This window comes from Quercus suber, unplaced genomic scaffold, assembly GCF_002906115.3.
Source record: "Quercus suber isolate HL8 unplaced genomic scaffold, Cork oak 2.0 scaffold_249, whole genome shotgun sequence".
Lineage (NCBI taxonomy): Eukaryota > Viridiplantae > Streptophyta > Magnoliopsida > Fagales > Fagaceae > Quercus > Quercus suber.
Genome location: NW_027069705.1, coordinates 504887 through 518230, shown reverse-complemented (window position 1 = coordinate 518230; position 13344 = coordinate 504887). Strand labels below are relative to the sequence as shown.

The window sequence follows — 13344 nt, the reverse complement described above, 5'->3', positions numbered from 1 at the left end:
GTAAAAAAAAAAAAGACTCTCAAATTTTAACCAATAGGGTTATATATAATCAATAGATAAAATAATTTTTTTTTATTAAATGAAAAACAAACAAAAAAGTGAGAAAAATGTTAAGTCTATAATATTTTTCATAACACTTTTACAACAAATGTTAAGTGGCAGATTGTTATAGCCTATTATTGATGACAAAAAAATAATTATAGTGGTGTTTTCAAATAAAAAACAAGAAGCAACTTAAAACTTAGGATTTGTTGTGAAAAATCTTGTAAATGTTGCATTTTTAAAAAATAAAATAATAATAAGAGATGAATTAGCAAATTTTTATTAGTTTTCATCTAATGCTGCCATTAACACTACTCTTTTATTTACCACCATCAATTGGTCACATTAACAAGTGTGAAAAGTTCTGTTAAATTTTTTGTCTATAAAATTTCTATTAAAAAAAAAAATTCTACGTAGTTCATGTTAATTAGTAGTAATTTTGCATCTAAAACAATATAATCAATCTTCGCCTTAGGCTCCTAAATGCATCAAGCCGCCCTTGCATTTATTAACTGTGTTTGAACTAGTAACCTTTTATCTATAAGAAGTGATGATGTGAGCCAATTAATGATGATCCAATGGTTAAATAGTTTGACCTGCTAATGATCTAATGGTTAAGCGGCCAACCTAGCAATGGAATACCTACAAAACATAAAGATCAACTTTGGTCACATTAGCCTAAGCTCCCCTAATGCTTAAGTTTATTGGTGACCTTACTAGAGAGAGCACTATTTCTTAATACAAAAGTTTCTTATACCTATCTCTGATCGAGAGATTCTAAATTCAGGGGCTTGCTTGTGACGTATTTTGCTATTTAATCGTAGTCATTACCTAGTAGGTTGTGGCCTTAATAGCCTCTAATGTGACCATCATGGATGAGATTGGGGGAGCTGCCCTTGTTGTGGGCCAGATTCTAGGCTTACAATCTTCACGTTTTCTTTTCTAGGCACAAATTCATCAATGGTGATGAGGTGGTCATACTCATCCCTTGGGTTGTGCTTGGAGCCCAAGTCTACCTAGATGTTGAATTATTACTTCATTCAAATTCATCAATGGTGGTGAGGTGGTCATACTCATCCCTTGGGTTGTGCTTGGAGCCCAAGTCTACCTAGATGTTGAATTATTACTTCATTCAAAGGTCATTAAATTGCCTAAATGGTGAGGATGACTGAGCTATACAGTCCTATATCTCGAAGTTGTAAGGTAATCCATATCATGTATGGTCGTCCAGACTACTGTATCGTGTTGAACAATCTCTTCCACATTAGGTTTAATGCAACGTGCTATTGCTATATAATTAACTGGACAAAATTGGTCTTTGCCACTTTCTATCAAAATATCCAACATTTTGTGCCTCTTTTGAAACTAATTAGGGAAATACCCTTCTTTTGAAACTCGATTTTCTCAAAATCAAGTTTAAAAATAATTAAAAAAAAAAATTATGGAGCCCTATAGTGGCGTTTTAAGGAGCCTATAGTGACGCTTTAAGGGCCTATAGTGACGCTTTAAGGGCCTATAGTGACGCTTTAAGGACTTATAGTGGCATTTTGTAACTCGAGTTCTATGAAATCGAGTTATAGGCAAATTTTTTTTTTTTTTTTTTATCTATAACTCGACTTCATGGAGCTCAATTTAGAAAACGCCACTATAGGTCCTTAAAACACCACTATAGGACTTAACTTAATTTTGAAAAAATCGAGTTACAAAAAAAATGTATTTCTCTAATTAGTTTAAAAAGATGGGCAAAATGCTAGATATTTTGATAGAAAGGGGCAAAGGCCAATTTTGTCCATAATTAACTTGAACTTGTTTTAATTTATTATTTCATTATTAAAGTAAATTGCAAATTTAACCCTTTAAATTTGAGATCATTTTGAGTTTGCCCCCTAAAGTTTAAAATTTGTGATTTAGACCTCTAACATTATATAATCTTATGATTGAGACCTCTAAGAACCTAAGGCTCTAACGTTATATAATCTTATTATTAAAAAAAAAAAAAACAATTTTTTTTAATAATACTCACTATAATCTTTATCAACTGTACTCACTACAAAAGATAAATTTGCCCCTATATCTTTTGACTCTTTGGAGGCAGAAAGTGTAGTAGTACCGAAAATGCTGCCACAATAGGTTGTGTGATGAGGATGATGAGGAGAGATATTGCTTCTTTCGTTGTCCTCCTCATCCTTAAAGTAGGGTAGGATAGCCATGGAAATTTTTGGCAATGGAAAGGAGGCTTTCTTTCTTTCTTTCTCTCAAGGCATGCCTCCAAGGCACGCAAATGGCGAATATAGACTCATATATATAGTCCCCACTCCTTGACCGTTGTATAAAAGGCTTTCCGATCCGCATTTGTGTAGAACAAGTTGTTGTCCAATTGGGACCACGCAAGCAGCCATGATCTGATGATCACATGATAAAATCTGCATAGAGTTGCTGTATTGAACTTTTAGTCACAAAAGTGCATGCATGTGTGAATGTGTTCTCTCAAGGGGAGAAAAGAACAAAGTTGGTGTTAAATTAATAAGAGAATAGAGGAGATTATTCGATTCACTCCCTCTGTTGAGTGCTGTTTGATCTTAGAATCCGATGAACACCACAAATAATATAGATATACTGTTAGTCTTTTGCTATCAATTTTTTTTTTTTTTTTTTTCCTTTTAGAGATGGGTCCTTTAATATACTTGTGGGGCCTGATAATCTGACAACCCCGGCCTATCTTATATCCGGCCCAAGGCCCATGCTGAGGATTAAGGAATGTCCGAGAAGGAACACAGGTAGCCCAAGCTACCAGGAAACATCGTCAAGGATGATGTCGTCCTTGGCCAGCCGAGACCGTTGGGAGAAGAAGTAATCAGCCACCAGGAACAGCCTTCCTAAGCATCCAAAGAGAAAGGGCAAGTGCAACATGTCAGCCATGGAAGCGTGGAGGAGGAGCAAGTCCAAGACAAATTGTCACCTCCACATTAAATGACCACAACTAATGTTATGACCGCATTAATGAGGAGATGACCCCTGAACAACGCTGCCTTAGTTGCCGCAACCCACAGGAAGGATGAAAAGGCGGTTGATGGGGCAAGCACTCAAATAGCGGCCTAGTTGATCAACAAATGTAGGGCTAGGATTAGTTGAGGGAGGATATATAATGTAAAGAATCCCTCTAGATAAGGGGGGGGGGGGAGGGAAAAGGAGATGCTAGTAACTGGTATTCTCCCAGAATGGAAAATATCAAAATGGATGCAACAAAATTGAAGAACAACATAGAGAAATGGCTTGCTTAAAGTTAGCACCTAGCAAGGGAGAACAACCTACGAGTTAGCACCAGAACATAACAAAAATTTCAAGAGAATTTTTTTAATCAATCAAACTTGTCTACATAAGAGTACAATCACACATGTATGTAGACTACTAAAACTAAATCCTAATTCTAGTTGATGGAGGAAAGTCAATTGTTAAATTCCAAAAATAACCTTGACTCTTAAAAGTACAGCTGACTCTTTCTTTTCAACCTAGTAGTTTAGTTCACATCAAGTTTTGTTTTTTATGCAGATATGGTCAAGAATAAAGGTTTCTTACCATCTGGGCGTTCAGAAATATCAATCCAGAGAAATCAAATCAAGGACATTATATACTCTTTACTTCCTGCATGCCAGGATCCCGACCCTGCTACCAATATTCCATTTAAAGCAGATGCAATAATTGCCAATCCCCCAGCATATGGTTAGCTTTCATCACTTGTTTTAATTCTCCATGTGTTATGAAATCAAGATTTTTAAAAAAGTGGCAATTTGTCATTTCAAAAAAAGAAGAAAAAGTGGTTGTTTATTAATCTAGTTTCTTGATTAGTAAGTTATATGGACATTCAGTGGGTTTATAACCCACAATCTTAACAGTAAATTTTTTCCCACAGTTTCAGTTCATCAGCTGTCTTCATTTTTGTACATGACTTGAAGTCATTCAATTGACTGTTAATTTGTACAAATACTTGTTCAGGACACACTCATGTTGCTGAGGCGCTAAAAGTACCACTTCATATATTTTTCACGATGCCATGGACGTAAGCCTTGTTTGTTTGGAACTTTTTTTTTTTTTTTTTTGATAGGTAAGAAAAAGTATATTCAAAAAACTGTTAGATGCAAAATAGCACCAGCAAATCAAAAGTACAAAAACGATAAAAAAGCAAAAACATAAAAAGCATTAATTACAGAGAAGAAGAGAACTAAGGAATAAAGGAATAGAATCACTGGATGTGAGTCCCCAAGCCCTAACCCAATCAAAAAGGGAACCAGAAAAAAGAGCAAGAAGTGGTACTTCAGATCTATCCAAATCCTCAAATGTCCGCTGATTGCGTTTCCTCCAAATACACTACATCAAACATAGCGGAACTAGGTTCCAAACGTAAGATGAATGCTTCCCCACCAATTCCACCAACTAAATAGACAATCTTGCACTGTACATGAGGGAACTCATGAAATCCCAAAAATCCTAAAGACAAAACACCACAGCCGATAAGCCTTTCCATATTGTAACAACAAATGATCCACTGTCTCACCGCAACAACGACACATAATGCACCAGTCAACGAAATCAAAGCCCCTAAGTCTCAAGATATCTCCCGTGAGGATCTTATCCCATGCAGCTGTCCAAACAAAGAAAGAGACACACTGGGGTGCCTTAACTTTCCAAATACCTTTCCAAAGAAAAGCAATGGAAGAAGAGCCATGTAACTTATTATAATATGAGTGGATAGTAAAATCCTCATTTTTTGTCAACTTCCATCTCAAACGATCATCATCAGTCACGGAAGGTAAATTGGATGCCAAGAATCGAAAGAAATCATCCACCACATCTACCTCCCAATCATTATGACCCCGAATGAAATGAACATCTTAAGTTCTCCTATCCCCTGCTCCTTGACATATCAGAGATGATTCTATGGATGCCTTTTTGTTTGCAGCAAAATTGTACAAGACTGGAAAAGCCAAATGGAGAGGAAGATCTCCACATCATCTGTCTGTCCATAATTTCACTCTATCCCCCACCCCGACCTTATATTGGACATTTTTGTTAAAAACTTCCCAACCCATCCGGATACTTCTCCACAAACCACACCCATGAACACCCTTTCCTAACTTAGAGGTCTCCCCCCTGCCCGCCGCCCCAATTCTTCCCCAAATTTCAAAGCTACCACCCTCCTCCAAAGCCTATTTTCCTCGATCCCAAAACGCCAAAGCCACTTTCCCAGCAAGGCTTTATTGAAAGTGGTCAATTTCCTAATACCCAAACCACCATTAGCAATAGGCATACACACCTTATCCCAACCCAATAAATGTCTTAGAGTCACCCCACAGGAAGTCCCTTTAAAGCTTCTCAATTTTGTTTGCCACATGTATAGGAATGGTGAACAAAGATAAAAAATAGGTGAGAAGACTAGAAAGCGTACTTTTAAGCAGTGTCAACCTACCACCTTTTGATAAATACAACTTCTTCCATCCTGCTAACTTTCGTTCAATATTCCCCAAAATAAGGTTCCAAGTAGAAGGGGACTTATGGGGCACCCCCAACGATGTACCATACAACCCAAAATCTCTGCTAAAGCTTGTACATTATTTACCTCTCCTATAGGAACTATCTCACTTTTAGCTATGTTAGCCTTCAAATCAGTCACAACTTGAAAACATAGTAGCAGCAATCGAACATGAAGGACTTGCTCCACCTCTACATCACAAAACAAAATAGTATCATCCGCAAACAGTAAATGGGAAACACACTCCCCTCTACCCCTCCTGCCATCCACCCTAAAGCCACTAAGTAAACCTGCCCCCTCCATTCTCTTCACCATCTTACTAAACACTTCCATCATAACTAAAAATAACAAGGAAGACAACGGATCTCCTTATCTCAAACCTCTAGAACTACCAAAGAAGTCAGCTAGAGACCCATTGACCAATATAGAGAATTGCATTGTAGAGATACAGGTTTGAATCCAGCTACACCATTTCTCCCCAAAGCCCATTTTCTTCAACAATTTTAGAAGCACCTCCCAATTCACATTGTCATAAGCTTTCTCAATATCTAACTTACAAATCACCCCCGGAATCTTTCTCTTCACTCTGCTATCAACACACTCATTGGCAATGAGAATTGAATCAAGGATTTGCCTACCTCCCACAAAACTATTTTGAGATTCAGAAATCATTTGATCTAACACCATTTTCAATCTATTTGACAAAACCTTGGCCAAGATTTTATAAATACTCCCCACCAAACTAATAGGTTTGAAATCACGGATGTTAGAGGCATCATTCTTCTTAGGAAACAAAGCTATAAAGGTAGCATTAAGAGATTTCTCAAACTTATAGTGCTGATGGAAATCCTCAAAGACTGCCAAAACGTCTCTTTCTACAACCCTCTAGCAATGATGGAAAAAGGTCATAGAAAAGCCATCTGGACCTGGGGCTTTATCCCCTTCCATATCTCTGACCAGTGATAGAATCTCATGTTTCTCAAACCTTCTCTCCAACTAGCCCCTTTCCAACTCCCCTATTTGGTCAAATTCCAGTCCATCCATAAAAGGTTTCCACTTCTCAGACTCTTGATATAGAGTTTTATAGAATTGAACCACCTAAGCAGCAACTTCTGCTCTGTCCTCATAAATTAGCCTATCCACTTCTAAGAAACTTAGATGGTTATACCTTTTATGAGAATTAGCCATCTTGTGAAAGAATTTAGTGTTATTATCTACCTCCTTAATGCACAACATCCTCGATTTTTGACTCCATGAGATCTCCTCAGAGAGAAAGAAGAAGCTTTACTTGCGATCTCGCTTCATTTCTCTCATCTCTCTCCATCTCAGTGAGTCTAAGAACCCTTTCCTTAGCATCTAAAACCTCTAAAGTCCCCAATAATTCTTTCTTCCATTGCCCAACATTGCCAAACTCTTGGCGATTCCACTGAATAATGTCTTCTTTCAAAACTTTCAATTTTTTAGCAAACGCATAACTAGGTGTACCCGAAAAAGAATGGCGATTCCACCATGAATCAACCCTATCAACAAACCCATCCGTCTTCAACCACATATTCTTAAACTGGAAAGGACTTTTCCCCCTCGCCATACCCCCCCGCCTCCAAAAGAATTGGAAAATGATCTGAAACAGTTCGTGGAAGAATCCGTTGGATCACATCTGGAAAGTGTTGCTCCTAGTCATGTGACAATAGTGCCCTATCAATTCTAGACATAGAGGGTTGGTTAGTACCATTAGACCAAATATAACTCCCTCCCTCCAATGGCAGATCTATCAAGTTTAAATTTTCAATAAATTCAGAAAATTTTTCCATAGCTGGAGTAAGCCGAGATCCACCCCTCCGTTCACTAGGAAAACGAACAACATTAAAATCCCCAAAACAATACTAGGGAACATTCCAATACTGCTGAATACCAACCAACTCATCCCACAAATCACCCCTCAAATTATTATCATTTGGGTCATACACCCTTGAACATGCCCAAATAAAACCATCCACCACACCTTTCCATTGAACCGACACCGAAAACAAGCCCACCAGAACTTCCAACTTTTCTAAAACCCTCCTATCCCACATAATCAAGACCCCACCAGCCGTTTAATCAGCATCTAAAGCCACCCAATCCGCATACAGACAGCCCCATATACTGCAAACCAGCTGTCTATCTATGCCAGCCAGCTTTGTTTCTTGAAGGCATACAATATTACACTTTCACTCATGTAACAAATTTCTCACTACTAGACGCTTCTGGGGGGTCATTCAAACCTCGAACATTCCATGAAATCATCTTTAGCTTCATAAAGACTTTTAAGGCCCCACAAGTGACTCTACCTCACTACCAACACACTATCTCCTATCATAGTTAACTGTTGAGATTAGATTCCTCAACTCTCTTTTCCCTTTACCCATGGAGGATGCTACTTTTTGGTTAGCAGCAGCTTTCTTCCACTGCTGGTTAATAGCTGCCATCTCCTTTTCTAGCCTTTGAAGATAAGCAATACACAACTTTTCATGACGATTCGCAGAAAGCCCAATCACTTTACTAAAGCCTGGGATTCTATTCTTCATCCAACTAGAGACATCCAGTGTATTTCCAATATTCAACACCTTAGAATCATTGTGTATTTCCATCGTCAAAGCCAGCCTCGGAGGGGTAACTAGTTTATCCCTGATAAAGTGTTTCATCTTATGCTTTTTTTTTTCCAATATTCCTTTGAGAAACATGATTAAAAAATTGTTATTCTCTTGCATTTTTTTATTTGTTTATGTGAACTTATCACACACACACCAACTTAAATTGGGAATATTCCTATGAATTGCACGATGATATTTGATTGCTCTTTTTCTTTAATTATTTTTTTTCAGGCCTACTAGTGAATTCCCCCACCCTCTATCTCGTGTTAGGCAACAAATTGGATATAGAGTGAGTATCTTTTAGTACTTTTCTTAATCCTCATTGCTTTAGATTTATCTTGAACCAATGCTTCACTGGTTTTGTATATTTTATAAATCAAGTTACACTTCTTTTTGCAGCTTTCTTATCAAATTGTTGATGCATTAATTTGGCTTGGAATACGAGACATGATTAATGAGTTTAGGAAGAAAAAGCTAAAGTTAAGACCAGTTACATATCTCAGCGGATCCTATAGCTCTCCTCCTGATATACCCTATGGATACATATGGAGTCCTCATCTAGTTCCCAAACCGAAAGGTGATATGTTCAACATTTCCATTACACTTCTAGTCTCTAGTTGACTGTTATATTGTGTGTTGCAATTGTTGCGATTATATGTTGGATTAATTGTTTAGGATGCAATAGATCAAGTGTAGAAGATATTTTTATTTTTTAATTTACAATTTATATATAACCATCTTATGCTATTTTTATTGTTCCAAACGATCTAAAAACAAAGCACCGTAATTGAAAAGCCTTCTCACAATGAAGCAACAAATGATCTAGAGTCTACCTACAACAATGACATATAACACACCAGTCAACAAAGTCAAGACCCCTACGCCTCAAGTTATCACCTCTAAGATTCTTATCCCAAGCTATGGTCCAAACAAAAAATGAAACACGTTGAGGTGCTTTAACTTTCAAACACCTTCCTTGACACCTTTCCAATGAAAGACTAAGAAGAAAGAACCTCTCAACTCCTTATAAAACGAACGAATATCAAAATCCCCATTCATCTTCAGCTACCCTCTCATATGGCCTCCACTTTCCAAAAAAAGTATATTGGTGATGCAGGAGGCAGTGAGAACGATTTATTATATTTTATTTGATTTAATGTATCAAGGGAAATTATGTAATTTCTTAATATTCTGGAATGGGCTGTGCTTATAGTCCATTGAATCTTATTTTAGTTTCATTAAAGCTTAGTTATTTAGTTTGGGTTTAGTAATAAAGCCCAAGGAGTCCAAGTCCAAGTTTATTAGGGTTTTATGAAATTCTAGTTCTACTAGGATTAGGTATTAGTCTTCTATTTAAAGAGTTGTAGTACTTTCTATTGAGGTGGTTAATGATTAATATTTTCAGAATTTTAGAGTTATGAAACTTTCTTTTATGGTTTGTGTGATGCAACCTTCTCTGAGATGTGATGCCAAGGACCCCTAGGTGTGATGCTTAGGCAGACTAGGTGTGATTCCTAGATATTTAGGCCATGTTTGGTTCTCACTTCACACATATCTCAGTTCTCATATCTCAATTTTTATAACTCAAAATTCACTCTCATATCTCATATCTCATATCTAATTTCCTATTTTTTCTTAAAAGATGGGACATTGTTAGCAACATACTAGTCGAATTACCTACTGAAAAGCTCAAAAACTGTTCCAACATAGTAGCTGCATCCAACATACGACTCAAAGCCTCCATGACAATATCAAAAAGGAGCGGAGATAATGGGTCATCTTGACGAACACCCGTAGTGCTTCCAAAAAAATCAACCAGAGTACCATTGATTAGAATAGAAAATTTGACAGTTGATATACTCCACATAATCCACCTTCTGCAATTTTCTGAGAAGCCACACCGCTTAAGCAAATATATAAGAAAATTCCAATTCACATGATCATAAGCTTTCTCAACATCCAACTTGCAAATAACCCCCGGCACCCCGTCTTCATTCTATTGTCTATACATTCAGAAGCAATTAAAACAGAATCCAAAATCTGTTTACCTTTAACAAAGGCATTTTGAGAATCTGAGATAGGACTATGTACTACCCTTCGCAAACAATTGGCCAAAATCTTAGATATAATCGTATACATCCCTCCCACCAAACTAATAGGACAAAAAGCCTTCACTTCCACAACATCAGATTTCTTAGGAATGAGGGCAAGGAAAGAAACATTAAGGCTCCTTAACAGAAACACCTCAAGGAGAAAGCATCTGGACCTAGTGGCTTATCACTGTTGAACCCACTAACCACCCCAAACACTTCATTCTCAAAAGGTTTATCCAACCACAAAGCATCTTCCTTAGAAATTCTTCCAAAGTCCATATCATCAGGAATAGGGCGATGAACCTCATTTTCAGAGTAAAGCCTTCTATAAAAATGAGTAATACACTTGGCAATGGATCCTTGGTCGGAAGACATCACCCCATCCACCATAAGCATATCAATATAATTAAACCGTCTGTGAGAGTTGGCCATACGATGGAAGAATTCTGCGTTCCTACATCTTCTTTAATGCAAAAAACTCTTAGTTTCTGCCTCCAACAAATTTCTTCCATCAACGTCATTTTTTCCAACTCTTCTCTGATTATTTCCTTATCCAGCTTTTCCTCTACCGTAAGAACACAACTTTCCTCAACAGCCTCCAACCCCTGAAGATCACTTGACAACTTCTTCCCCTTTTCTTCTACATTACCAAACTCTTCCACATTTCATCTCTTGAGATCAACCTTCAGAGCCTTCAATTTATTTGCTAAAACAAAACTAGGAGCTTCATAAAAATGATAAGACTCCTACCAGGAGTGTATCATTTCTACAAAACCCTCATCCTTTAGCCACATATTTTCAAACAAAAAAGGCCTCCTTCCTCTATGAAAACTAGCTTATGGTGCACAATGTGTGAGATACTTTTATTTATTACAAAAGACATGGTAACTGAAAATATAAACATTTTATATTAAGATAATACGAAAAAAATTAAAATAGTTACTTGCAAGAAAAAAACCTAAATTTAGGGAGTCTTTCACAGAGACTTCCAAATTTAATCTTGAAATTTCATGGTTGCTCAACAAAATTTTAAATTGACCTTTTAGAAAAAGATTTAAAAAAATCTGTAGTCCTTTACCACCCATGCACTCAAGCAAAAAGAAAGTGTTTTTTTTTTTTTTTTTTTTTTTTACTCCAAGAATTTATTATTCAAAACATGTTCCAAAGGTCCAAAAGATGAACAAAATTAAATTATGGCAGTCCAAGAGAGATCATAGGTGACTTTTTTTTTTTTTTTGTAGAAGCAAATATAGGTGACTTCGACAAACAATAATTAAAAATTAAAGTATTATGATATTCAAATCCTGTAGTATTAATCCAAGAAATGCATTAAACTACAGTAGTAAATAGTCTCACAAAATTCTACACCAAAGGAAAATGTAGAGTAACAAACAAAGAAATATAGGATAAAGAAATCATTGAGTTTCGCCTAAATGCAAACCATTGATTTAGGAGATTTAAGAATGTTGTTAGATTGTCTAAGAAAAAATTTCCCTATAATGTAATAAAGAAAAACATGAGACCACAATTAGTTGTAATCTGGGATCAAAATTAAAACTAATATTCAAGATATATATTCTAAATACGATGAAAATATAGCAATAGCATAATACAATTTAATTTAGTGTTGAAATCAATCAACTTCAAACTTTAATTGTATAAACATTATATCATAACTATAGGGACACAATTTGCAGCCCAAGCCGAAGATGAATGGGATGATGGCCTAGTGAGCCCAATACAATAAATTTGTAGAGAGTGGGTTAAAGAACTGGGCTCTAGTGAGTTTAATAACGGCTAGTATGGGTTCAGAAGATGATCAAGCAAGAACATGACACAGAGGATTGGGTAAATTCACTGTTCGAGGAGACATTCTGAGTATAAATCAATATAACTGTTTACAAATACAACTTTGATTGCTACAGTATTTCTTCTCCCTTTTCTTCGATTCCCTTCTCATGGGAAGTCTCTTACATTATATAGTTTCTTTCAGACTATCTTGATCCTACACTTGTTAATCATCTAAGCCTTCACTTGAATGCATGTCCCATCAGACATTCTCTTTGGCTTTTTGTGAGTTGTGGTAGCTGAGACTGCACTGTTTAAGAGTCTTCTCTACATAAATGCGGTCAGAAAAATAGCTGCAGTGCATTTAATGCGGTAGTAGCAGCTTTTCCTTTAGATATTTCTGAGTTCTTATCACTCTTATACATACATGAAACTCATCCTTATCGTGGAAACCTCTTGGAAGGTCACCTAGATTGCTGGAATACAGAGTTGAACGGTATTCATCACATCCGAGGAGCAGTTCCCTCTTGGGCTGGCATCCATCCGCTCCTTCCTTCTATGACTCTAAACTTGGGATCTCTCTCGATTATTTACCCCCTTCGGACATGCCCACGTCCTCAGATAAGACCTAAGACCCAATATACAAATTTGGGCCTTTATCCCTACAATAACAATTCTAAAATAGTTGTATAAATCAACTTAACACAACAAAAATTTCATAAAATATTTTCAGAGGTCTATGTCATTTGTATTTTCTAAATGTTGGACATTTTTGTTTCCTGCAATGATTGACACTTTAATTAATTGGTGCTTCAAGAAATAGCATAATACATGCATATTGGCCATTCCTTTGGAGCAACTAAATCAAACATAATTATAAGAAGATGGTTCCAATTGTCAGTGGCGGCTCTAGGAATTTTTTTTTAGGGTGGTCACTAAGAAACTTAAATTATATAAAATTTAATAAAGAGACAACTTGAATATATCAACATTACCACAAAAAAAAAAAAAAAAAAACTCAAATACATGAAATATTACAATTTTTTGTACTAGTAAGAAAAAAAAAAAGACTAATAAGAGATAAAGTGGAAATTGAAAATGCTGACACGAGAATAATAAAGTGACTATAACAATTTCATAACCAATCTTATGCAAAAAGCTATTATTGGTGGGTAAAACATGTTAATATTGAACTTAAATTATAATTAGTAACATCTTACCACATAAGATTTATTGTGAAAATATTGTGGATGTAGCATTC

General features: G+C 36.2%; 1 protein-coding gene across 1 annotated transcript; it reads left to right on the top strand.

Annotated features, from left to right (window-relative positions):
• The first annotated feature begins 3570 nt into the window (after positions 1–3570).
• Positions 3571–8838, top strand: LOC136070646 (sterol 3-beta-glucosyltransferase UGT80A2-like). Its single transcript, XM_065780853.1, has 4 exons — positions 3571–3762; positions 4036–4099; positions 8434–8491; positions 8602–8838. The coding sequence occupies exons 1-4, from the start codon at positions 3594–3596 to the stop codon at positions 8821–8823; spliced, it is 513 nt and encodes a 170-aa protein (XP_065636925.1). The 5' UTR covers positions 3571–3593; the 3' UTR covers positions 8824–8838.
• The last annotated feature ends 4506 nt before the right edge of the window (positions 8839–13344 follow it).